Below are 27,846 nucleotides of genomic sequence, written 5' to 3' on the forward strand. Positions count from 1 at the left end.
TGTGTTGACTGGTGAATACGGCTTTTCCACTAGGATCGGAACCTCTCCTTTGGATCAGAAGTCATTCTCTATTGTCACTGATGTAGGATTCCACTACAAGAGGTGCTTGAGAAGTAATCTAAGGATAAGTAAATGATGGGAGCGAAGGGCTGGAGAGACGGCTCATTTACTAAAAACACCAACTGCTCTCTTGGAAGACACTGGTTTGCTTTCTCGCACCCAAGTAGAGGCTCACAACTGTCCACAACTCTAGTTCCAGGGGAGCCAGTGTCCTCTTCTGAGCTTCTTGGGGAGTGTATACACACAGCCATGCAAGCAAAACACTCATACACATAAAAAAAAGTAAATCATTTAAAAAAATAATAAAGAAAGAAAATTTCATAAGAGTAAAGTGCCAATATGGGATGTAATACACAAATGAAAATTTTTATAGATGTAATCAAATATTATATTATTGCTAGGAAAAATCCATACACTTAAAATTAAAGAAAGAGGAGATTAAAAGCAGCAAAACTGTCTTTCTCCCTAAAACATCATGCAATTTAAAGATGTATTTTTTGGGAGGAAAAATAAGAAATCGAAACACTCCTGGAAAGGGGGGTGGGGAAGCCAGTAGTGAGCCAAAACTTTGAGGAATTCTTCAAAGACAGAAATTAAATAAAATCAGATGGAAGAACTGACTGAAAAAAAAAACCACAATTTAAAACATAAGAAAGACAGGACTGTCAGGTAAGTAGGATCCATTCCAGGGAGGCAGCAAACTGTAAAAAGGAGCCAGCAATCTGGTGACTCCTGCAGAGGAGAGGGTCAGTGATGCAGATAGGAAGGGACTTTCTCTGCAGAGCTGACAGAGCCCGAGAACAACTGGGTCCCCAGACCGGGAGACAATACATCCAAAGGTGTACTGTTTGGCACTAGGACCTCACAATTCTCTGCTCAGTCCTGGGCAGATTTGCGCAGGCTCAGATCATGCTCCAAGTATGTGTGCCCCTTAGCTAGAGCCTGGATATGAGCAGGACCATCCACATACAAGCATGTGATGCTTTGTCAGAGGCCAGACTAGAAAAAGGAAGGGACAGACCACAGAGGGCATTGCCTTCCTGCATGAAACTCCATGGGATCATGACATTCTAAACTTTAAGCAGGAAGACTAAGGTATTAGAGAAATATTTTGTTGAGATATGGTGTGGAAGATGTTTTATGGAACAATTAGCTCGATACAAACTTCAAGATATTTAACCACACCAAACACTAGAAGGGTCAATATGTACTTTCAAAACCAAAACTCACTACTTTATTCCACCACTGGCTATGCAGCATACATATCATGTAAAAAAAAAATCAAAGATAATTGCTGCCTACCCTGAATGAAACACAAAGAACAAACCTTAGACAAACACAAATATTCAGCAGACAGAACTCCAAATAGCAACAGAAGCAGACATCAAAGTTAAAAGTAAACTTGAGTACAACACCTGACTGACTTGAATAAAATACTGATGTGAAGTCTTGACATAAAAGAAATCACATGGCTAAAAATATTGAAACTAAAATAAATCTGTATATTGGTAAAATAAGCATAAGCACCTAATACGTAGTTCTGATACTCAGCATACACATGATAGTTGGGCATGGGGGTACATGTCTAGAACCCCAGATCACAGAGCCTCAAGTTCAGTGAGAGAGGCAAAGAGCACAGATAAGTAAACAACACATGTCAACCTCTGGTCTGCACATAACATGTGTACCCATGCAAACCCCACATGCACACTTGAGCACATCCACAAGAGTGCAAAGATACCGTCATACACAAATAGGATGTGACAAACACATGCACTAAGAGGAATGAAGACACTAAACACTAAAAGCATTAACAATTAGAACCCAGCAACATATGATAAGAATTCTATACTAAGATGAAGACAGTGCAGAACAATAAGAACATTTCAGTATCAGAAACCCTATTAGCCTTAAACAAAGAGAAGCAAAGGGGAAAGAGTCCCATCTCAGTAACCTAGACTCTGATAGCAAACAGGCATGAAGTGTAGCAGTAGCTAAACAAAACTTCCAACCCAGCAGAAGAAAGCAACATGCTGCCATTTAGTACCAACTGATCAGTACAGCTCTTCACAGAGAGATGGTAAAGCCCTTTTCAACTAAACCAAGATTTCCCACAGGCAGCACTAAAATATACGTAAGATCTGATGGAAACATAGTCGGAGGCTATAAGTAGGCAGGTTATTCGTGTGACTCAAGATACACAAAAGGTATTTTCTCACTAGTACCTAGTGACATGCACTCAACACAGCAGTGAGGTCCACTATAAGTCCCTGCGTATGCAGAGTGCACAGAACTCGTAGGCACAAAGATCCCTGGTGTGGTTAAAATGATTGGGTGCTTCTCGGGAGCTATGTGCTAATAGTTATCAGCATGCTCACTGCTCAGTGAAAGGCTATGTGCTACAAGGCTCTCCGAGGAAGCATCCTTTGGTTGATGAAGTAAAACACAAGTAAATGTCCATTTAAAAACAGCTAATTATGGTAAATCTACACTCTGATATACTGTTAGTTAATGACAACAAATGAGGTTAAAATTAGAAAGCAAGGAAAAAGAATGCAATGGTAACATGTTAAGGTGAGAAGCAAATAGCAGAAAGTGAAAAACATTTACATAACATGATCCCAATTTCACAGGATGATGGAAGCAATCACTGTGTGGTCATAACTTTTGCAGTGTACTTGGGGAGAGTGCCATGCAATGCTACAGAGGAAGAAAAGAGCAGGAAAGAATGGAGAACACAGGAAAAGGTGCTAGGGAGATGACATAATCAGTGCAGTATTTGCCTTGGGAGCATGGAGTCCTGAGTTCAGATATTCAGCACCCACATAAAAAGTGGTCCCTAATCCTGGTGCTGAGGAGGCAGAGAAAGGATTCAGCCACTGTAGGTGAGTTGATGAGTGCTGGGTCAGAGAGAGAGAGAGAGAGAGAGAGAGAGAGAGAGAGAGAGAGAGAGAGAGAGACAGAGACAGAGACAGAGACAGAGACACAAGACAGAGAGACAGACACAGAGAGAGAAATTGTCTCACAAACTAAGGTAGAATAAGCATCTGAAAAAAGGCACTCAACACAGACCTCTGGACCCTCAGGCATGCGCACATGTACCTCCATGCACACACACAGTGGCCAAATGGTATCTATGATGTGATCTATTTATTTAAATTACACTCAGTTTCTGTGAGCCATTATGAGCCCTCCTTGGTTGATTTTGTGGGATGTGTTCTCTTGGTGTCCTAAACCCCTGACGTCTACAATCCTTCCTCCCCCTCTTCTGTGTGGTTGTCCTGGCTCCACCTAGTATTTGGCTGTGGGTGTCAGCATCTGGTCCCATCAATTGCTAGATGACACCTTTCTAATGACAATTGGGCTAGACACAAATCTGTGAGTATAGCAGACTATCACAAAGAGTCATTATATTGCCTTTTCCCTAGGCTTGTTAGGTTCTAGCTTGGGTATCTGGGCTATCCTGACTCTGGTTCCTGGCTATCCATGCAATGCCAAGCTTGTGGTAGGGCCTCAAGCTGGGCTAGTCATTGGTTGGCCAATGACACAAGTTCTATGGCACTAATACCCCAGCACATCTTGCAGGCAGGACAGAATGTAGGTTGAAGGATTTGTGGCTGGATTGATATCCCAGTCCCATTGCTGGGAGACTTGTTAGGCTGCAGAAGATGGCCAGCTGGGGCTCTGTATCCCTCATTATTACAAGACTTTGCTTGGGTTGATTGCATAGACTCCATGGAGTTTTTACTGCCCTAGGTTTCTCCATTACCTCCCAAATGCCAATAGTCTCTTCTAGTACTCGCGCCCTGCACCCCTCCCACCCACCCCTGCTTGATCTTTCCTATTTCTATCCCAACCCACATGCAGCCCACCAGCAAAATCTACTGTATTTCCTCTTCCATGGGAGAGTCACGTATTACTACCTTGGGCCTTCCTTGTTACATAGCCTCTCTGGGTCTGCAGATTATAGCATGTTTATCCTTTACCTAACAGCTAGTGTCCACTTATAAGGGCATACCTAACATATTTGTCTTTCTAGGTCTGGTTTACTTCACTTGGGATGATCTTTTCTGGCACCACTGGTTTAAGTGTAAATTTCATGATGTCATTTTTTTAATAGGGGAGTGCTACTCCACTGTGTAAATGTAGCACATTTTCTTTATCCATTCTTCAGCTGAGACACATCCAGGTTGTTTTGAGTTTCTGGCTTTTATGAATAAAGCTGCAATGACCATGGCTGAGAAAGTGTCTTTGTGGAAGGATGGAAAATCCTTTGACTATATGCTCAAGAGTGATATAGCTGCACCTTGAAGCAGCTCGATTCCCATTTGTCTTAGGAACCATCATATTGATTTCCACAGTGGCTATACTAATTTGCACTCCCACCATGTACTGTCACTTGGGTTTTCATCTTAGCCATTTTGACAGGTATACGATGGAATCTTAGTAGTTTTGATTTGCGTTTCCCTGATGTTTCTCAGCTATATGAGATTCTTCTGCTGAGAATTCTCTGCATAGATCTGTATACTATTTTTATTTGGATTATTTGGTTTGTTGTATAGTTTCTTGAGTTTTTATATTTTTTAGATATTAGATCTCTGTGGTATGTGCAGATGGTGAAAGTCTTTTCCCAATCTGTAGGCTGCCATTTTGTCTTATTCACAGTGTCCTCTGCCTTACAGAAACTTTTCAATTTCATGAGGTCCCACTGATTATTGTTCTTAGTACCTGTGCTGTTGGTGTTGTGTTCAGAAAGTTGTCTCCTGTGCCAGAGTTCAAGGCTATTCCCCATTTTGCTTCTATTAGGTTCAGTGTATCTGGCTTTATGTTGAGGTCTTGATCCACTTGTGCAGGGTGATAGACATAGCCCTCCTATACACAAATGACAAAGGGGCTAAGAAAGAAGGCAAGGAAACAACACCCTTCATAACAGCCACAAATAATGTAAAATATCTTAGGGTAACTCTAAACAAGCAAGTGAAAGACTTATCTGATAAAAACTTCAAGTCTTTCAAGAAGATATCAGAAGATGGAAAGATGTCCCATGCTCATGAATTGGTAGGATTAACATAGTAAAAATGGTTATTCTACAATAAACAACCTACAGATACAATGCAATCCCATCAAAATCCCAACACAATTCTTCACAGATCTTGAAAGGACAATACTCAACTTCATATAGAAAAACAAGAAACCCAGGATAGCTAAAACAATCCTGTACAATAAAAGAACTGGTGGAGGTATCTCCATCCCTGATTTCTAGCCGTACTACATAGCTATAGTAATAAAAATCACATGGTATTGTCATAAAAAGACAGGTCGATCAATGGAAACAAATCAAAGACCCAAATGTAACCACATACATATGGACACCTGTTTTTTTTTTTTTTTAATAAAGAAGCCAGAAATACACACTGATAAAAAGACAGCATCTTCAACAAATGGTGCTGGTCTAACTGGATGTCAGCATGTAGAAGAAAGATCAGGATTTAATGCAAAGGAAAAACATCATATTCATGGTGATCTCAAAGTGACTATTACCTCAAAATCTGATGGCCTTTCTTTCTCTTTTTTTATGTATACTTCATGACCCAGGTGTGCTGATATCACTGAAGAAGAAAAGCTACATTCCTTATGTGAAAATCAAAATGAAGAGAGCCACAAGATGGGCGGGGACAACAAATCACTGAATGATAATTTCAGAGGGTGAAAAGTGCACTATATATTGAAGTTCAAACTTTAATTATCTAATATAAATAAAAATTAATCATTTTTATTTCAGCCTTCCATGCAGTCTATTTTTCCATGACAGCCACTTAAGCATCTGCTAGCTCATGTATTTATCTGGATTCCTACATCTCCCACATGTCAGTTAGCGGGACGAGCAACCATGGAGAAATGCAGAAGACCATTATCTGCTTTTACTTCAAGCTGTAACATGGCATATATTCCACAATAAAAGGTAGAGATAATAAATTTGAGCATATAAATCTATAAGCTCCTGTGTATTAAATACTACCATTACTTAGAGATAGATCACGGTAACCTCAATATATCTGCAAGTTCGGTGAGAGTTAGGAGTAAGCATTCTTTACATACGGTGGGGCATGAGGTAGCAGCTAGTGCTGCAAATCAGGCTTTTCTTCCACATTTACTTTGGTTTTCATTGTAAAATGTAGATGGTCTACTATACTAAAGTCAATTTGAAAACAGGGGAGAATTATTTGAACATGTATTATCTAATTTTTACAAACCTTTAAAAAAGTGTTAAAAACCCATTTAAAACATGCACATCCTTAATTCCATGTGTCCAGTTCTGAACCTTCATCTTAAAGATAATAAATACTCCAACCACCATTGTGTACAAATGTTCTTAGCATTGTGTTTTAAAGTGATAAAGACATAACAGAACGTTCAGCATTTGAAAGTTGAAAGCTAGGAAAGAAATGTATTTCTCCCACTGATACATAAACTGACCTTGGTGATATGGAAAAAGAGAAACAACACGATAAGAAAATTAGTCACTTTATCCAGCACAGTGTTTTAAGTGCCAGTGGTCACACAGGTCATTGAAATACTTAAGAGCCAAGGACACACACAGCTGGAATACAATTGGCAACAGTAGCTGGATGGGGAACAAGAAGGAAACACTGCTGAGCAGAATGGCAGCTAGAACAAGGCTGCCATCGGAACCTGCTAAGTCTGCAGTGACATGTGCACCGAAAGTAAGATAGAGCACCGAAGACGCTGTGGATGCCATGTGGAGAAGCAAAGTTGTGGGCAGAGCAAAGTGCTCACAAATACCTTGCTATAAAGGAGCCACATATCTGTCAACTGAAATTCAGGAAATGATAGTATGCTAAGACTGAAGCACACATGCAGATTTTATTAATAACTATAGGTACACATATAGAAGAGACAAGAAGGTGAGGTGTGCTGGTACACAACTTTAATCCCTTCACTTGGGAGGCCAAGGCAGGTGGGTCTCTGTGAATTTGATGTCAGCTTGGTCTACAAAGCCAGTCCAGGACAGCCAAGGCTACACAGAGAAATCCTGTCTTGAACACCACCCCCCAAAATAAACCCCAAACAAACAAATAACACACACACACACACACATACACGAAAAAAGAAAAGAAAAAAGAAAGAAAGAAAAACATATGCTAACTTTAAAAAACGTGGATTGGAGAAATAGTTACATCACTTCACTATGTAGAGCTAATTAACACTGTAATTACCAACCATATTAGAAATTACAAATGTAAAGCAACAAAGTGAAGCTTTCGGTGTAGAAAATCACACTGAAGCAGATTGTAGAACAATGGCTATACTCAACTACAACGGCCAATACTAATAAGAAGGCCCAGTGCTGATCTGCAACTACTTTTGCTATCACATCTAATGCAACATTTAACTGTGACACCACAACATATAACCTCCAAGAGTCATGATCTTTGGTTTTTATAGTGTTAGATCCCCAACATCAGGAAACAGTGATTGACACACTCCTCAGCAAATCTCTGATGAACAAACTTGCAGCTGAGCCAGGATATAACCAATAGCCCATCCAATCAGCTCCAACTCTTCTGTGCAGAGTACAAGTGAGGAAACAGGCAGGGCGCCCCTGGCAACCCAGATGATGCCTTAGGACTGCACTATTTTAACAGTTATACCTTAAGAATGCAGCATAGGAATCAAAGTAGTTACAGAATGTTTTACTGTTGGGCCTGACAGAACATCAAACGAGAAGCTCTTTGAAACACGCATACAGAAAAGAGGCCTTATGGACAGTGTTCATGGAATGCCCAGTTTCTATCTCAACACAAAGAGTCTGGGGCATTTCCAAATTATCAACTTAAATTTACCGAGACTATGGACAATGTCCCCAACAATAATTAACTGACCTATAACCCCTGAATGTAAGTGGTAAATTCTTCTCAGGGATTTTCACCAGAGAAAAAACTAAGGGCAGCTGGGAACCCATTTCTAAAAATGCGGTTCATTGTTTGGTGAACTTTGTAATTCTGAAAAACAACTATTCGGAAATTATCTCTAGATGCTCGCAAAAAGGGTCACATTGGCAACGTACAGGAAATGATGTGAAGTGTTCAAAGCTTCCTCCTGCTATCACTTTCTTTGCATTCTCTGCATCTCTCCAGGCATCTTTTCTGGGAACCAAGATAAGATGACTTGCCACTTCTACTCTAATCCACCTGAAACAACGTCTGTGACGGCAGGTAAGCAGCGAGTGCTCATCAAAGGGGAACAGTTTCTGTTTGCTGGGGAAGTTGCTCATAAGTGATAAAAATATATGTGAGATAAAATAAGAAAGCGAAAGACACTAAGCACACTGTAACTGCCACGACAAACTGCCATGTCTCCTCACAGCTAAATACCCAGAAGTAGCTACACACATACAGAAAAGAGTCCTATCCTTAAATAAAGAGTTCGGTTCCTAAACACAAACGTAAGATTGCTGTTAAAGAGACATTTCATTGTTTGAACACTCTGAAGTTTGAAAAAAAAATTCTATTATGAACAACTTTGCATTTAGTTTCTTTCACTGACTTCCTAAGCTTAGACATAAATGTACAATCTTAGTAATAAGTTATCCTAACAGTAACCACTCCACACTTTAATGAGACTTCCACAGTGATGAGAGGAAGGGTTGGAGAGGCTCAGCAGCAAGAGTGCTTGGGCTTAGTACCCAGCACCCACATGGCTGCTTACAACTACCTGCAACTCTATTTCTAGAGGACCCAAGCCCTCTTCTGGCCTCTGCGGCTACTGTGCACATGTGGTGTACATAAATGCAGGCAGGAAAACACTTATACACAAAAATAAGTCTTTAAAAACTGTTGAGCACATTTTGTTGCACATACTAGCTACCAGTATCTGTGCTGAATCAAGTGCACAAATTTACTCCAAATTAGATGGTATGTGTTCATTGATTAATGATATTCTGAAACTAATCGAGATCTTCAAACACTTTCTCTATGACATTTGGGGCTTTAAAACCCCAGCTTCCAAAAGTGTGGATTGCAACTATACACGGGGTTGTGACAAACTTGACAACAGAAGCAGCTTCCTGAACGTGCAACAACCAAACACTAACTTGACGTCAACCATGTAATGACTCCGAGCTGTGTCTGGCAGTGCTTACTGGGGTTGGGTCACAACTCATGGTGATATGGTTGGGGACGAGTTGGGCACACTAAGCAATGCCAACACTGCCTGGAGGAGCTCGGCTCAAATCAGAGACTATGGCACTGCACCTGCACTGATTTCCTGCACACGCAGGGTGCTGCTCCCCTAGAAGCACAGCACTTTAACCAAGGCAAACAGAGCTCTACAATCTCCTGATGACCATGCCCTGGTGGGAATCTAATTAGTCTGCCCAGGGACTGCAGTGGGTTAAATGTGTGATGTTAAAATTGCTGTCAGAGTTGACCTGACATTTATCAGTGAATTTTGATTTAGGATTATAATATACTTTACAATAATTTATCAATCAACTCTGAAAAGTACTGAAGATGTCCTAAAAGCACAGTGTTAGGCACTTCTCTGATTTATTTTTCATGTAAAATTTTCATTAGTTTGAAGATTTTTAAATGATAAAATCTAAACATACAAAAGAACTGCTTTAGTTTTTAATGGTTTATTTCTGTATTTGAGTTGTTTATCATATATAGATAGATAGATAGATAGATAGATAGATAGATAGATAGATAGATAGATAGATATCTGAACACGTGTAAAAATGTTCTGGGTGAAAATGGATCATGCATGGAGATGGATCAAAGTGTAAGAAGCCCAGACACTTAAGGCTTCACAAGAGACACTGAAAACACTGCAGGGCAGATCTCTCGAGCAGTCTTGCTGTCCCCTTCCCAACACGTGAAGACCACGGCTGGCTCCATTTCTTCGGTGCTTGTGTAACTGAACATGGGTCTGCTATCTTGATGACCCAGGGAACAAAGTCACACAAATGAAGTCATCCACTAGACCTAGGGGCTGAAGGAACTACTCGAGTTACACAATACCAGTTACAAAGCAGACTCTGAGAATCTTCATTTTTAAAACTCCTTTCAGTTCCTTCACTCAATCTATGCTTCTTATGCACTTTGTCAAATTCAAGGTCGCGGCCAGCTGGTCTGTCATGGCGTCACATAGGTAACAAGGGAACTGTGACTCCAGCATTGGAAATAAGATGGAATGATCTGTGTTCAGGTGTACTTCTAAGAAGGCGTTCAGTGGAAATCTATTTCCATAGCCACTAATAACTAAAATTCAATATTTCAATATCAGAAATAGTGAACACTAGGTGTCAGTGTAAGAAACGAAAAATATTTGTAAAATTCTGTTGTTTCCAATCAGGTGTGTAACAAAGAATATCGAAAGCAGCTGCAACCACATTTACTTATAATTGCATAATTTAGCTAACAAGCCAATCTTCCTTTTAAACACAAGTTCCTGCTCCAAAACCACCAAGAGTTTAAAGTCACATTGAGCTGATTATTAGATATTGTAGGTGATTTGTGACCTCAGTTATAGAAGGCACAGCAAAATTTGACTTCTAAGAATATATTTTGAAGACAATTTTACTTTAAAGAAATAACGCTTTTTAAAATATATAATACATTTAATCCTAGTATGGTCTAAAGGTTTCCCATTGTATGATTTGGGGTAGGAAAATTGCTTCAAAATATCACTCGGTAGCTTTTAAAGGGCATCAAGCATAAGGCACTTGTTGGCCGTATGAAAGGCTCCAGGTGCCAAGCCCATTACAGTAAAACCAGACCCAGTCCCTGATACCATATGTTGGCGAGGATGTGGAAAGAGAGGAACACTCCTTCATTGCTGGTGGGAATGCAAACTAGTACAACCATTTTGGAAAGCTATCTGGCGTTTTCTCAGAAAAATGGGAATAGGGCTTCCTCAAGACCCAGCTATCCCACTCCTTGGAATATACCCAGAAAATGCCCTAACACACAACAGGGACATATGCTCAACCATGTTCATAGCTGCTTTATACATAATAGCCAGACCATGGAAACAGCCTAAGTGTCCCTCAGTAGAAGAATGAACTAAGAAACTGTGGTACATTTACACTATGGAGTACTACTCAGCTATTAAAAACAAGGAATTCCCAAAATTTGCGGACAAATAGATTGACCTAGAAATTATCATAATGAGTAAGTTTACCCAGAAGCAAAAAGAGACAAACGGTATATACTCACTTATATCAAAACACTAGTCCAAGGGATACGTCCCATGAAAAACTTTACTTACCAAGAAAGTGGGTCAGAGGAGAGGACATCCTATTGAGACTTTAGGTGAGAGTAGCATGGAAGAATGGGGAAATAGTAGGACCCACAGGGTCCTGGAAACCTACAAGAAGAACTTTATGACAGGCAGATCTGGGTCCTGGGGTCCTCCTCAAACTAAGGCACCAGCCAAGGAGAAATAGGCAGTAAACTTCGAACCCCTACCAAGACCTAGCCGACGAACATGATATTCTTCACCGTTGAGTGGAGAGTGAGATCTGACTCTCACATGAACTCTGGTTCCCCTTTTCTGACCACGTCTCCTGGATGGGGAGGCCTGGCAGCACTCAGAGGAAGGATAGTAAGTTACCAAGAAGAGACTTGATAATCTTAGAGCATATATAGGGGGAGGAGGTCTCCCTCAATCACAGACATAGGGGAGGGGAGAAAGGGGGAAGTGGGAGGGAGGGAAGAATGGGAGGAAACAGGGGAAGGGCTAACAATCAAGATGTAATATGAACAAATTAATTAAAAAAAAAAAAGACTCTACTCTTGAAGATATTACATGATTTGGACGAAAAAAAAAACTTTCATGAGTGGAGGGCTCCCACATAAATGTCCAGGTATTACAAGTTAGGTTGCTTTAGGGGTATGGGCACACACGTGTAATCCCAGCACTGAGGAGGATGAGACAGCATGAAGTTTGAGACCAGCCTGAGCCACATAGCAAAGATCCTATCTCAAAATCAGTAATGTTTTTAAATTTAAAACTAAACACAAAACCAGAGTTAAGATACTGGAAAGTTAATGCACAAAGAAGAAGACACAATTCTTAGAAATGTAATAAATTCTTCCTAAATCCTGGTACTTATAGGGTACTTCTAAAACAAGCCAGGGTGGATGTCTCCTACCTGTAACCCTGGCACCCGGAAGGCTAATGCAGGTGGGATGGTGAGGAGTCAAAGGCAGCCTGGGCTACAGGGTGAGCCACAGTCTAAAAAGAAACAACAGTGAAATACAATGGAATCAGCATGCTAATGGCATGACTAGAAACGCAGCCTGACACCTACATCGGGATGACAGCTCAACGGCTTCTAAATAGGCTTTTTGGGGTAAAGGCTTTAAAAGCGAGTTCCTAAAGAGAAACTATTTAAAAATTTATAGAGCTAATGATTACTAGCAATAATAATGAAGAAAAATACAATATTATATTGTATTGTGGGGGGGATTTGAGACAGAGTTTCTCTGTGTGGCCTTGGCTGTCCTGGACTCGCTTTGTAGACCAGGCTGGCCTCAAACTCACAGCGATCCACCTGCCTCTGCCTCCCGAGTGCTGGGATTAAAGGCATGCGCCACCACCGCCCAGCCAATATCATATTTTACAAAGTACAGTAACATCGAGTAGCCATCACCACAACAAACTCTGAGGACTCAGAAACCATGAGAAAGCACTCAAGGATTTTCTGGAGAAGCATAAATATTTCAGCTGATATGAAAATAAATTTCTGTATGTGTCTGTGTTAATGTATGCTGGTGCCCACAGAGACCCCAGGCCTGATGTCCTGGGGCTGAAGTGTAGCCAGCTCTAAGAAACTTGACTTGGGTCCTCTAGCAGAGCAGCAAGTGCTCTTCTTAACTGCTGAGCCATCTCTCAAGGTCGCAGCAGTCATGTTCTAGTTGTCTTCCCAAAAAGCTAACATCTAATAAGCTGATAAAATATACCATGCTCTCGGTAGGCCCAGCTGTGCACAAAGTGACATAAAGTCAAGATGGAAACAGGTAAATACAGCCATGATGACTTATCTAAACTGATGTCTGAGTGTTGCATAACACAAGAAATAGAGAACAGAATCATACATGGCATAAAATTCAACACAGGAAAGTGGCCCCCAAATGCCTGCAACAGAGGACTCTAAGGTTTGCCTGACTTTTCTGTGCCTTGGCTCTTGATACTTAGCCCGATGACTAAAGTTATAGATGCCAATAAATAAATGCTGCTTCCACTGGTAAATGGTGTGGATAAATGCTAGTTGATTTATATATATTATAGTAAAAATGTCTGAGGTTAGTGAACTCCATAGCTTAGAAATAGAGATTCCTGGAGATGATAGGATAAGCTCAAAACTGTAAAATTATCAAACCATGAAGCCAACAACGCAAACCCAGTGATGCATGTCCCCCTAAAACCTGCTCCACCAGCACTCCCAGCTCTTGGCTCATAGTCTGTGGAGCTTGTGGCTATGACAAAGTAACAAGGAGAGGCACATTTGGATGATGAGTCTTCAAACACGAACACACAGGACGTGCTAACTCCGTGTCTCCACAGCCTCCACGCTGAGATAAACACTGGTGTTGTCACAGCAGTGATGGCTGATGCATGCGGTTGGATGCATTCTTCTTACTGATAGAGGATTTAGTTTATAGTGGGACTAGTATTTATACATATCACAAGAAGCAGAACCTTAAACTAAGAAAATAATATTAATGCAAGCAACTTTATTATTGTTCTTGACCAGAGTAAGCTACATCCAATATGATTTCAAAAATCACACAAATAGAAAAAGGAGCAACAAGACATGCTTATCATTGGTTTATTTAGGCTAGAAAAACATCATTTATTACAAAAAAGCTTCAAAAGACCAGCCTGTGTTAAAACAGAAGTGAGGAGTGTGTGCGTGCATGTGCACATGCATGTGTGTGTGTGTATGTGCATGTGTGTGTGAGAGAGAGAGAAAAGGAGAGGAGAGGAAAGAGGAGAGGAGACAGAGGGAAAGAGGGAGAGAAGGAGGGAGGGAAGGAGGAAGGGAGGGAGGGAGGGAGAGAGAGAGAAGGTGGGGGGGAATGAGAACAACTTGGAGAAGAAGTCGGTTCCTCCCTTCCATCATGTAGCTCCCTGGGTTCAAACTCAGGTGATCAGGCTAGGTAGTAGGTGCTGTCCTTTGTGGAGCCATCTCCCCAGTCCTTTGTTGTAAAAAGGAAAACTGGCTACTACAGATACAAAGGAAGAATTAAAACACTGGCAGATTTGTAGCATAATAAAGCTGATTTTTCATTCTCCCTCACAACAGGCCTCAATATTTCCAGCTTTCTTCTCTTATAACCATATCCCTTCCTAGAGAGACAGCACACCCCAGGAATGCCGCCCTTCAGTGTTCCCTCAGCCCCTCAGCTGCAAAGGCACATTTCTAAGCCTTGATCTCTCCCCACCCCCTGTTCTTTCAGGCCTCTCCCTCCAGGCAGCTGCCTTCTGCCTGATGTTCAGCACCACATGCCCCTTGCTGGTTCAGCAGCACCTGCCCCTGGCTGGTCCTTACCTCCACTTCCCTAGCAATGCCACCCTACATCCTTATGTTTCATGTGGGGGTTGCTTTGTTTTGATTTTGTAGTGCTCCCTACTCCTTAACTTTTCATTCAGAGTCAAATACTATCAGAGTGAGGCAAATGCTTCTATCTTAAATCTTGTATAACATCCTTATATATTTCTCCAGGAATGGCACTGATATATTCACTATACAAAAGATTTACGTTTTCTATTTTTTTCCCTCTGCCATTCTAAAGCCTGCAACTGCCTGCAGCTCTCTATAAAATCATCCAGTTTCAAATGGAATGATCTTGAAAATCTGGTCCCACTTTTCTCTCACCCCCATCTGCAGTGTACGCCTAGGAAACACTGCTCGTGCTCCAAGTACAAGCCTGGGCTTCACCAGAGGTGCCTTCATACAGATGAACGGATCTGATTTCTTGGCATGAAATGTAAAGCCTACACAATCTATCTGACATTTGAAAATAAGCATTCAAACTTCTACAGCACCATTCAGAGCCATTCTGACATCTCAACATAAATGGAGTTGCTACAGCGACTTTTGAGACATAAAGACCCAATGAAACAAGGAAACGGGTCGGTTTGAAGCTCAAGTGTAAATACAAGGATGATTTACTGATTATGATTCAGATTTTGAAAACTGAGGTAGATAAACGCTTCTAATGGTACACAAACCTTCAATTTCCTAATTAGCACAAAAGAGAGGAAATCAGATATGTTAAAACAAAAAAGCATAAATTAAAATATTTTTTCAACTAAGAAGACATTTAAAAATAGGCCATTGCTCGCTCTGACTACATACTGCAGCTATTTAATAAAATAACGTTGCCTGCATACTTCTGTTTTTAAATAGAAAAAAAAAAGAGTATCCAATAGACATAATATACCCTAACAACCTCTTAGCAACAACATCAAATGCTGGTGTGTTTAGAAAAAAGGAATATGGCAAAAGAAGAACAAAGCTGGGTCTTTCATCATGGAAGAAAAGTTAAGCCATGGAATTTTATTCAAAATGTATGTGGACAAAAGCTTTCCTAGGAGCACTATTACATATTTTGTAATGCTCATTATTACCACTAAATCCCATATTAAGTCTAGAGCTCTTTCTAATAAAGACTGCGTTAAGGGAATCTTCTGTACTCAAAGAAAAAGACTTTACTAGGACTTTTGTTGTGAAACGGACTCCAACACACACACACACACACACCAACACACACACACACACACACACACACACACACACACACACACACACTCAGAATTTAACTATGTTTCAGTCCAGAGATGTCTCCGAGGATAATAAATATCTTCTTGAAACAGAGAATATGATTTAAAAATTCATCTATAGATGTAAAAAAAAACTAAAAGTATTTAAAATCATCAGCATAAAAACCAGTACATATCACAATGTAGTATAATAAAAATCTAATAAAATAATGATGGATATGAATTCATTTAATAGTGTAAGTGGATAAAAATACATAGCTTAAAGAATTAATTTGTTGTGTAAGTATAAAATAAAATACTTCTATCTGATAAATAAGAGTTAGTAATTATATATACATAACAAAAAAGGTAAACGAAGTTTAAATTCTTTTATGTTGTCAGCCCACAAAGATATAGGTTTTTTAAAAATGCGTAAAATCTATGGAATAATACTTAGCTATTAAAAACAAGGAATTCCCGTAATTTGTGGACAAATGGATTGAACTAAAAAATGATCATAATGAGTGAATTCACCCAGAAGCAGAAAGAGTCAAATGGTATATACTCATTTATATTTGGACACTAGCCCAAGGGGCATGTCCTATGAATGTCTTCACTTACCAGGAAAGTGGGACAGAGGGGAGGACATCCTATTGGGACTCTAGGTGAGAGAAGCATGGGAGAATGGGGAAACAGAAGGATCCAGAGGGTCCTAGAAACCTACAAGAAAAGCATTATGATAGGCAGATCTGGGTCCAGGGGTCCTGCTCAAACTATGGCACCAGCCAAGGACAATACATGCAGTAAACTTTGAACCCCTACCCAGATCTACCCAATGCACAGGACATTCCTCACAGTTGAGTAGAGAGTGGGGTCTGACTTTCACACGAACTCTGGTGCCCCATATTTGACCACGTCCCCAGGATGGGGAGGCCTGGTGGCACTCAGAAGAAGGACAGCAGGTTACCAAGAAGAGACTTGATACCTTATGAGCATATACAGGGGGAAGAGGTCCCTCTCAGCCACAGTTATAGGGGAAGGGAGTAAGGGGAAAATGGGAGGGAAGGAGGAATGGGAAGATACAAGGGATGGGATAACAATTGAGATGTAATATGAATAAATTAATAAAATATATTTTTAAAATATGTAAAATATATGTGTATATGTGTGTGTACACCAATATACAATTTAATTATTACAAAAAATCTGTTGCAGGCTGGCTGAACATTAATGGTCTTATATTCCTCTTTTCTTTATAATCCCCATGTTAACAAGAATAACATCAATATTGGGAAAAGAAGACATAGAATTATCAATAAATAAGAGACTTCCAAAGACTGTGGAAAGGATCTAGAAAACTTTGAAACAATCTCTTAGTTCAGAGTTAAAGAGAGCACAGGGGACCTAGTGCCACAATGAGAGGATGTCTCATCCAGAAGGGACACAGGGTTTGTAGAAGGAGAATATACGAGTTGGAAAGTGGTTTTGAAGCTAATAAGGACTAGAAGAAAGAACAAAGTGAATTACAGAGCCAGCGAGGGAGAAAGGCAGAGGTATGAACGCACATCATCCCAACAGGTGAGCAACAGTTCTTCTTCTTTGCACATTGAAGCTTGTCTGTTAAGCCTTGCCATAAGTTAAGGTTATTATTAATATCAACACTAATCCTGAGAATATGATTACATCTGAAAGCTGTTCAAAAATAGATGTCGTGCTATTTGTTTATAGATTCATAAAGTGAAAATTCAATGTGATTTTTAAATGCCATGTTAAAGAATTGTATTTTATGTGTAAAACAAGGATCGGTTTCAGATTTTAACTTTAAATGCCAAAATGAAAGCAGTTATGTAGCTGTGAGAAAATACTGGATATTACTCTAAAGGGGGATTCCAACAGTGTGGAGTTAGTTCTGTCACATTCCAGGGCAGCAAATCTGATGTCAAAGTAAGATTTTTTAAATGTATTGAATGTTAGTGGGAAAAAATGTAAATGAAAAAAATGAAAGGAAATATTAAGTGGAAAAGACTGGAAACTTCTTCCCAACTGATCCTCCTGGCTTATTTGAAACTATGAACACAAATAAACTCTTCCTCCTTTAAGTTGTTTGCATCAGGAATTTTGTCACAAAATACCTATTTTGACACAAAATACCTATATACCCATAAAACCAGGTTGGAGTTGAACATAAAGGAATTTTGACAATGTAATAACACACACACACATAGAATTATCAATTGTGCCAATCTCTACTTATTGAAAGTCAGGAGGGGTCACCCTGGAGAGGCAGGGAGGAGGAAGCTTAAGGTCTAACAACTTGTACATCTTCCTGAAAAATTTTGAACTCCGTAGGTACTTTGGGCCCCTCTTTTATCCAGATCACACCAGTAAGTAGACTGCTTTTAATAACCACAACAACCATTTTTTACTGCTAGTTGCCAAGCAGAAAAGGGCATTATGTCAGCTTTGCTGCTCCTTACGAACAATGCCAAGATCAAGTGCTAGCACTGTGACGTGGCCAAAACTATGATGGCTGCACTGTCTCATGTCTCTATGGAGGTCTAATTTGAATTCTTCAGGCCTGTGAAATAGCCAATACTCAATCATAATAACCTATAAAATGATAATTTCATTTTGTACAAAGTTACATGATTTCGGAGGTATGAGTCAACTTGAAAAAGCTATTATTCTGAATATCGTCATAATACAATGAAAGAGTGGAAGTGCTTCCCTAGCGATACAAGGTATGGTTTTGGTTGTTAGTAACCCCTAGGCGAAGTTCTGTGATTTTGCTATTCTAATCTGTCCTAGAAAGGGAAAAATCAACTGCTTTAGTGATTCTAAATTACCTACTTTTATTAGTTCACATATTCTATAAGCTACATGCAGAAATCATCAAAAATCAAGCAAGGAGGCCTAAGCCACTCATAACTATGAAGGAGAATGACTTGGAAGGGTGGGAGCCTTATTAAAGTACTGAGTACGAAGTGGGAGACGGTGGGCAAAGATTACATGGAAAATGTATGAAAAAAAGGGGGGACCACAAATTTAGGGGAAAACTTAAGTTTACTGTAATAGCTAACTAAATTGCCTGTTTTCCCACCTGTCTTTCTTCCTTCCTGTGCCTGTCTTTCCTTCTTTCAAACAGGGCTTCACTATGTAGCTCAAGCTTCCAGCTTATAATCCTCCTGCCTCTACATCCTAAGCTGGAGTCATGCTGCTTGTACCACCACTCCAGAATTACTGTAAAGTATTTCTCAGACAAGTTGTTACACAGCCACATGTTGGCTACTTTAACTGGCCATCATCAGAACCGGAACCATGTCAACTTCCAACAATAATCCAGTTGCCAGTTTATACAATGAAAGGAGAAGCCAACATCTTTCTACTTTCCATGTTGAAAATGTGGTCTTCTTCCTTGAAAGCACTATCCTGAACAACTATGAACAGAATAGTGAAACAGTATCTTCAGAGGTTAAAAAGAGCATAAATAACTGACTATTGAAGAAATGATACAGAACAAAAGGGGTGGTTAAACCTAAGACAGAGGTCAACTTCAAGCTCTCTCCTTGTCTGCTTGGTGATGCCACACAAATAGATCAAATATGGGCTTAAAAGAATTCTGAGTGAAGCAAGTGGGAGGTCTTAGAAGTTAGTAGTAATCTTTCAAGGTGAATATTTGGGCAACATATGTCAAGCCATGAAATAAAGGAATAATTACTGTGGCTGATATGTATTATGTAAGGTTAAATTTGGTGATTAAATTATATAATCTTCATAATTTCTATTATTTCTCTATGCCTTTAAAGTGAAGAGAATGCAGTCTATGAACCTGATAACATGCATTATTTACATAAATTACTCTAATGACAGTATTATTCAGTAAGCATTTAAATGAACATTAACATATGTGGCTATTTGTACTCTTTAAGCATTAGTGAAAGTTTTGTGCTATCTAAGGTGTCCTGTTCTGAGAGAGAAAAGTATATATTGGTGAACAAAGTACTCATCTCATTAATTTAAGAGTCAAATTTCATACTATTAATTAATATTTTTATACAATAGTTACATTTTGTTCACCTAATTGATGTATTTAATGCTTTGGGTTTAAAAATAACCTGGCAATTTGATATTCTAAGCCTAGTTATTAACCACTATTCCAAGCTGATACTTTCAAAGCTGAGATTTGCACTACCAGGATGTCAAAAATATTGAGGGCATATTTAAAATAGCAACTCCTGATCCTAACCATCGCCTCCTACAGAACACTCTATTTGGAATATAGACCAGGAATCTATATCTCTGCTTCAGAGGAGCTAAGATTGTTGGAGGTTTAAGAAGACCAAACAACACAACCTGAACAGCTACCATAACGGGCCTCATTAGAGGGTAAAGCGCTCGCCTTGCAATGATGGCCAGAGTTCAATTGCTAGCGCACATGGGCAAAAGGAATTAGCTGGGCACAGTGCTGCATAGCTATGATCCTAACACTTAGGAAGCCAAGGCAGGAGGACTTAGGCCTAGCTGGCCAGTCATTGCACTTGACTTAGCAAGCTGCAACTTCAGAAATCCTGTCTCAAAACATATGATGGACAGCAATTCAGGAAGGCACCAGACGGTGACCTCTGCTTTACACACATACACAAACACGCGTGCGTGCACGCACATGTGGACACACATGCACAAAGTTGTAACTATGCTGAGACATATGATAACATAGATCTACCTAATATTAACTTGAATCTTGATAATAGAAAAAAGTAGAGACCCTGAAGACAGCTATAAGAAAGTGGAGGAAAAATATTAACTGCCAAGCCAGCAGGCTATAACATTTCAGGCATGTACAATCCTTTCATTCTTGTCTCTGTAATTTTTTCAATGAGAATTCCCATGCCTGTAAATTATCCTTTCCCATTGGTTAAGAAAGCCTGCTGGCTTTGAGGATTTATGCTATGACTACCCAACAGTTTGAACCCGTATTTCTTTGGTTTATCCTATTTTGAGTTTGCTCTGCATCTTGAATTTACAGGCTTATGTTTTCACTATACAATTACAAAAGGAAAAACCCCACTATAAAGCCAATGAAGAACAATAAATACTTAGGAAGTAATGCAATAAGAAATATGTAACCATAAAAACAGGAAATGCTGAAATATTCCTAAAAGGCACTAGCAGTCTTCAACAACTGTACAGACCCCAGGTCCTTACAAAGAACAAGTCAATACTCTGAAGATGAAATTCTAAGCTATAAACTCATGTGACTTCAATAAACATATTAATAAAATTGCTAGATAAGATAATAGCAATATTTATATTAAAAAAGTAAACAATTTCCCCTTCCACCTGGGCTACATTACATCCAACACCTCAAGGGGATTTGTAGGAGAGCAGAGAAGTACAAAGCCTGTGGCCACTAAACTCTTCCTATGCAAATACATCTATAGCTCGCTACACGAATTAGGCACAGTAAGAGTTCAACAGAGAAAAATCCACCTAAGTATACACTAGGAGGGGCAGGAGAGATGGCCCAGCTTGCAGAGGACCCAGCCAGTTCCCAGCACCCATGCTGCATGGCTCACAACCACTTGTAACTCCAGCTCCAGGTGACCTGAGATCCTCTTCTGGCCTCCAAGAAAACTTGCGCTCTTCTGCACATATACCTCCACAGACACATACACAGACAAACACACACAAACACACATATGCATAATAAAATAATCTTTAAGAAGAATACACTATGGAAAGGTTATAAAATGTTTCATTCCTCTTAACATAGATTACTTGAACATCAGAACCTTGAGAAGGCCAATCACCCTGCTAACCACGGAGGCAGCTGGGTGCCTGATGGGCAGGTGGCACATAGAACACAGGTGCTGGGACAGAGCTAAGCTACTTCTCAGCTAAGGGAATGTGTATTTTCATAACAATCCACACAATGAGTTGCAATTAAAAATGTATTGAATGTTCACTTCTAGATTTCTCCTTTTAATATTTTCAGGCTGTAGTCAGTTACAAGTAACTGAAACCTTGAAAGGGGAAATAAGTAAGGGTAAATGATTATATCAGACCTTCAAAAATGTGCTAGGAAAAAGAGGGGGTGATCTCCAGAATACACCATACATCATACATAATAAAGAAATGTCACCCAAGTACAAAGACAGATAAACTAGTACAGAATGCAAACTAAGAGCTGCACCTCCTGCCATTTTTTTTTTTTTAAATAAAGAAGGCAGTTTAAGTCACTAGGGGAAAGGCAGGCTTTTCATGAATGGTGACAATAAAACTGTGGCACTCACTATTCGGCAAAAGGCAAAATTGACTTAATATATAAAAACATGAGTTAAGAACTAAGGATATAAGGAAAAAAATGAAATCATTTTTTAAAAATCCTATAAAGCCATGTAAGTAAATTCCTTTTTAAATTCACTATATAAACTGGAATTTGAGTCAAACTTCAACATCAATAAAGATCTATGCCTCTGAATGGAGTAAAGTAAAAATATTTGCAAGCTAAACAAAATTTTGGCATCAAAATTTAAAAATTGATAAAACTGACACAGTGGACGAAGGGTAGCTTTGTACCATACGTCACAGATGAAGGGCTGGGATCACTTCATGGAACATGAGTTAAGGGAGAAATGGATGTGCTCCACCTGCCAGCACTGCGATAGCCTGAGTAATAAGAATCATGATAACACTGGCTAACGACACCTAGGAAATCATTTAAATATTCACCATCTATACTGATATACAAAGGTTTAATAAGCAGGAGAATAAGAAAACATTTAAATTTAAGAAGAATACCAAGTAATAAATAGAAAAGAAAAAAAAAAGAAAAATCACTCCTGTACAAACATTATAGTAATAATTTTATAAAATATCCTGATGAGTTTTAAAGTTAATAGGTAAAAAATACTCAGGAAAAGAAAATCTTTACTATCTATCCCAATGTATTTTACTAACCTACCCTGAATATTTAAAATGATAGCAATGTAGATTTGGAGTACAGCTCAGGACTGCTGCAGGCACTGAGCATGCACAAACCCCACAGTCAAACAAGTACAGCTATACAGCGAAATGACTCAGCATCTGCCACCTTCAGTGAGTGATCTAAGAAATGTCCCACTAAGACACACCAACAAGAAGACAGGACGCCCTTGACATGCTTGCTGCGCTGAGTAGATGCCATCACTTCCCCCATGTTATCGTCCAAAACGTGTGTGACCACATGCTAATATAAAAGCAGACCAACAGAGAACAGAAAAACACTCTGTTTCTCAAAATGCCCCAGTCATAGAAGGCCAGGAAGTACTGCAGGCTTAGCAGAGACAGAAGGAGACAGCCAAGACACAGCCACTCATCTAACAGCCAGTGAGGGGTACCTGATGGGGTCTCTGAAAAGAAACAGAGATTACTGGCAAAGAAGACGGAATTCAAACAAGACCACAGAAATCATCGTGCCAGGATTCCTTACAGGTGTTCACAACTGTTATGGTTATGTAAGATACTGACTTTAAAGTGAATTCTAAGAAACCTCCAGTGAAAAAGAAGCACACTGCTAAATGTACTGTTGCTATGGCAATATCCCACTGTTAAAATGCATCCAGGTATTCACTTAACCTGGTATTTATATCATATTTCAATAAAGCCAAAGATCTAGCTGTAAGTAAGACCTCTTTTTAAAATGTGTTGTGTTGGAACGATAAAAACAGAATGAAAAGCAGATTCCGCATAGGGTCCTATGTGGTCTTACCAGGTTAATCAGCTGTGTGTGGACTACATCTTCTACCAAAACGGCTGTTTCATGGAGAGGCCTCCTCGCATCGCCTAAGGAAAACCTGCAGGGAAAGTTAAAACACACCTTTATCAAGGCTGCAAACCAGGTAAAGGAACCAGGCGATACATGCTTCTCATTACAGGAATCGGCTGTATAAAGAGGCAATAAATTGTCCTTTCAAACAATACAACAACGCACTTACTTCTATACTAAGAAAATAAATGTCTTCTTTATAAAGTGTAACTTCTAAAGAAAGTACACAATTATCTGCATTCCTTCGTGGTTTACAGAGTATTTTTAAAGGTGATTTACTCTGTCAAAATGCAAAGCACAAGTTCGCTTTCTAATACCCACAGCAGGAAGCTCACAACTGCCCATTACTCCAGTTCCAGGCATAACAACACCCCAGCCTTGCCTGGACCCTTGAGTTGATAGCCACAAATGGGCAAAACATGCATACACTTAATTTTTTAAAAAGATAAAAAATATTTTTGAAAATGGAAAATACCACCAACTATGTCACAATATAAGCACCAAAGCACCAGTAACAAATCTACACTGTCACTACAAGAGCAGAGCAATTGTTGCAGGATATTTGATTACACTGTGAACGCCAAGATTGTGTTATTTATTGGAAAAACCTGTTTCTGGTTGTGGTATGGATCAGCCCTCGCACACACCTTTAATCCAAGTGCTTTCTTCTTAATTATAAACAGGAATAAATAAAGTCAACTATAGTCAAGAGGTGGAGCAAGTAACCAAATGACAGTGAGAGAACATAGGGAAAAACCAAAGAGAGTATAAGGATGTCAGGAGGATGGATAGAGAGACGCACAGGAAGTAGAAGGGAGGGATATTTCAGTTTGAGGGTTTTGAGATAACATGGAGGAGAATTTCCTTTTCTTTCTGCCTTGCTGAGCTAGTAGCCTTTCACCCCAGCATCTGGCTCCCAAGTCTTTTTGTTGTTGTTGTTAAATCACACATTTGAGATTTTGTTAAAAACAATAAACAACAGTCACGTAAGATAAAAAAGATGTAATGCAATAACAGAAAATTGCTTAAATATGAAAATGGTACTACTTATGATCTCCAACTACACATAAACAGAATATAAAGAATTGTTTACAATTTTCGTTTACAGCATCTATGTACAAGATATACAGAGACTCTTTCTGTCTTAAAGAATCCCTGAAACCGTACAACAAACTGACGCCTTACTTAAGCCTGCATTGGCAGAAGAGAAGACCAGACATTCAAGCACGACGAGAAGACTGGCTCTCAGTTGACTAGAGAGCAGTGACCTTATGTTTGTAGTTAAGGCTCATACTTCACTCACAGCAGCCTACATTCAAGAGTGAACCAGCATAGATTTATTTCAGGGTACAAGAAAGAATGCAAAGACCCCATAAAAAGGTAGGAAATATATTTGAAGAACAAAGAAACCAATCCCGGTGATCCTGATATTTGCAGCGTGGGAACAAGGAAACTGCATCCTTCCAATGGCCATTACCTACCAAGGCTTACCACCGAGAAGATCAAAGACAGTCTTCCCTCAGAATTCTGCTGTTAGCCATGCATGGCAGTACAAGGCTGCAAGCCAGCACTCAAAAGGCAAAGGCAGAAGAATCACTTGAGTTCAAGGCCAGCATGGGTTACAGACTGAGGTCAAAGTCAGTCTGAGCTATACACAGAGAACTTGTCTCAAATAAAACAATATACAAAACAATACAAATAACAAGAAGGAGGAGGAGGAGGAGGAGGAAGAGGAGAAGAAGAAGGAGAAGAAGATGACAATGACACAGGCATATACAAAAGATAAAAAAAAAAGAATGATATCACTGCCAAAAATTGTTAGTAAAAAATTAAATTTTATAATGGCAGAATATTTGCTTTCTCTATACAGACAGAAAAGATAATTAATAAAGTCATACATTAATTTAAAGTGATTTGTATTTATACTAGTCCCAGGTACAAAGTATCATCCCTTTATGAACAAGGGTAATCACAGATTTAAAACTATTCCCAAAGATAACATATCAAGGACCATTACTACATATACTAGGAAATAAATCATCATGAACGAGACAGCAGAACAGCCAACCACAGAATGAGACCTACACACACCAGAATAATTAAATATTAATTAAGTATTAACTATGTAATTCAAGCTTTAGGACATACCTACAATCCCAGAACAAAGACTATTATGCAAGTGCATGTTTAAGGGCAGCCTGGACTACATAGTAAAGTTCAGTGTCAAAAGAAATAGACCGAAAACAGACATATTAACAACAACAACAAAACCCACTACCAAGTTGGCTGATCCTATTTGAAAAAACACACAAAAATTTTCATGAGAAACATGATAGCAACATTAAAATAAATATACAAACAAACCTGCCTGTGGGAACCTCCTTAATACCATATAGACTGACACTAGAGACCCCCACAGAAAGCATTCAATGGTGAAAAACATGACATAACATGGGTGATCACTTCTGTCACTTCTAGTCAACCCACTGCTAAAAGTTTTTCCAGAGCAACTGAAGAAAAAAAAAATATCCAAGAGCAAAGAAGAGAAGAAACATTATCTTTGTTTATAGATCATATGATCTGCCATACACTATATAAAGTATCCACCCAAACCAAACAGACAAACAAAACCAAGCAAGAGCTAGAAAATACACAGCAAAGCTTAAAATCACCATGTTAAAGTCAGCGGTGCCTGGGCTGGAGCAGAGGCTCAGCGGCTGGAGTACGGGCTGCACCCACACAGCAGCTCACAACACTTACAGCTCCAGTTCCTGGGGATGCAGTCCACCTCTGGCCTATGGCAATCAGGAATGCATGAGATAAACCCATCAACATAAAAATAAATCTGCTTAAAATTGGTTGTGTTTCTATACACTAAAAATTAAAAATATGAAGGAAAATTTTTAGAAAATATGTTCAGGAAGAATATAATACAGAGGAAGGCATTTAACAAAACAGGCAAAAGACTTACTAAATAGAACTATATGAGGTTGCTGAAATTAAGAAAGATGAGATCCATAAAAAATAAACATATGAAGATGAAAGGAAATCCTTTTCCACTTGGCAGAATACTGTTAATATGACCAAACTGCCTAAAGTCATAAATTTCATAGACTCCCCATCAAAACCCCAATTGTGTTTGGTACATGCTTGTGTGCGTGCCTGTCTGTTTTAAACAGAAATTCTTGACAGAAACAACTGAAAAGGAAGTAAATAATATTTTGTTATTTACCATTTCTAGCCCCCTGTTGCTGGGCCCTGTTTAGTGGGCCTGTGGAAAGTTATGGAGGAACAGGGAGGGGCAAGGAAGGGCAGAAAAGGCATGATAGAGCAGGGCAGATAAGAAGGGGGAGGGAGGGGAAGAGGTGGGAGGGATGGAAGGACAGAGAGAGAGAGAGAGAGAGAGAGAGAGAGAGAGAGAGAGAGAGAGAGGGAGGGAGGGAGGGAGGGAGGGAGGGAGGGAGAACAGGGTGGGGGGTAAGAGGCCACAGGGAAGATGCACCCTTGAAAGGCTCCTCCAATTTCACATAGCCTAACCTTTTTCCTCCTTTCATTTCTGGTAGTCTATTCACTTTCTGATTCCCTCAGTGAATTAACATGGACTGTTTCAGAAAGATAATACTGAACAGTCTTCTGCCATGATGCCAGAGGTGGGTTCACTGGCCTTCTAGGTGCCCTCAACGCAGTGAGGACCAACCACCACGCCCACGCCTGGGACCTGAGGATGGCACCTGTGAATGCCATCAGGTGGACTCAGCTGGCATCACACTGGAGCTGTGGCTCTGAGTCAGGGAAGGAATGGGGCACTTCAGTCAGGATGAAAGAGAAATGCTCTGGAAGTCAGGTGACCGGGTTTAGTCCCGCCCCTGTCACTCTGTAGTACTGAAACTGGCAAGTAACTTGGGCTTCAAGGTTCCCCAAACCCCAGGACACTGAAAGACGCCTTTCTAATTCTACAATCCTGAAACAACATCTTTAGGAATGAGAAAAAACTACATCTTACGTAATAAACCAAGCAATAGTCATGAAATGAAAAAAGAAAGAAAGAAAGAAAGAAAGAAAGAAAGAAAAACAAATACACTGAAACATATGAATATGACCAATGAGAGGAAGGGGGCTTTAATCCACTTCTGCTGCTATAAGTGGAAGTCATTTCCAAAACTCATCTCCTCCTCCCTTAAAAA

The 27,846-nt window shown here is 39.6% G+C and overlaps 1 protein-coding gene across 3 annotated transcripts in view; it reads right to left on the minus strand.

Moving 5' to 3' along the window:
* The window catches only part of SUPT3H (SPT3 homolog, SAGA and STAGA complex component), a 327,848-nt gene that overhangs the window by 151,675 nt on the left and 148,327 nt on the right, over nt 1–27,846 (minus strand). For all 3 annotated transcript variants that reach the window (XM_084754841.1, XM_084754843.1, XM_084754842.1), the window contains exon 3: nt 23,606–23,690. In XM_084754841.1, the coding sequence (XP_084610967.1) occupies nt 23,606–23,690 (85 nt within the window). The remainder of the gene's footprint in view (nt 1–23,605; nt 23,691–27,846) is intronic.

The sequence above is a fragment of the Acomys minous genome, assembly GCF_964271855.1.
Source record: "Acomys minous genome assembly, chromosome: 13".
NCBI lineage: Eukaryota > Metazoa > Chordata > Mammalia > Rodentia > Muridae > Acomys > Acomys minous.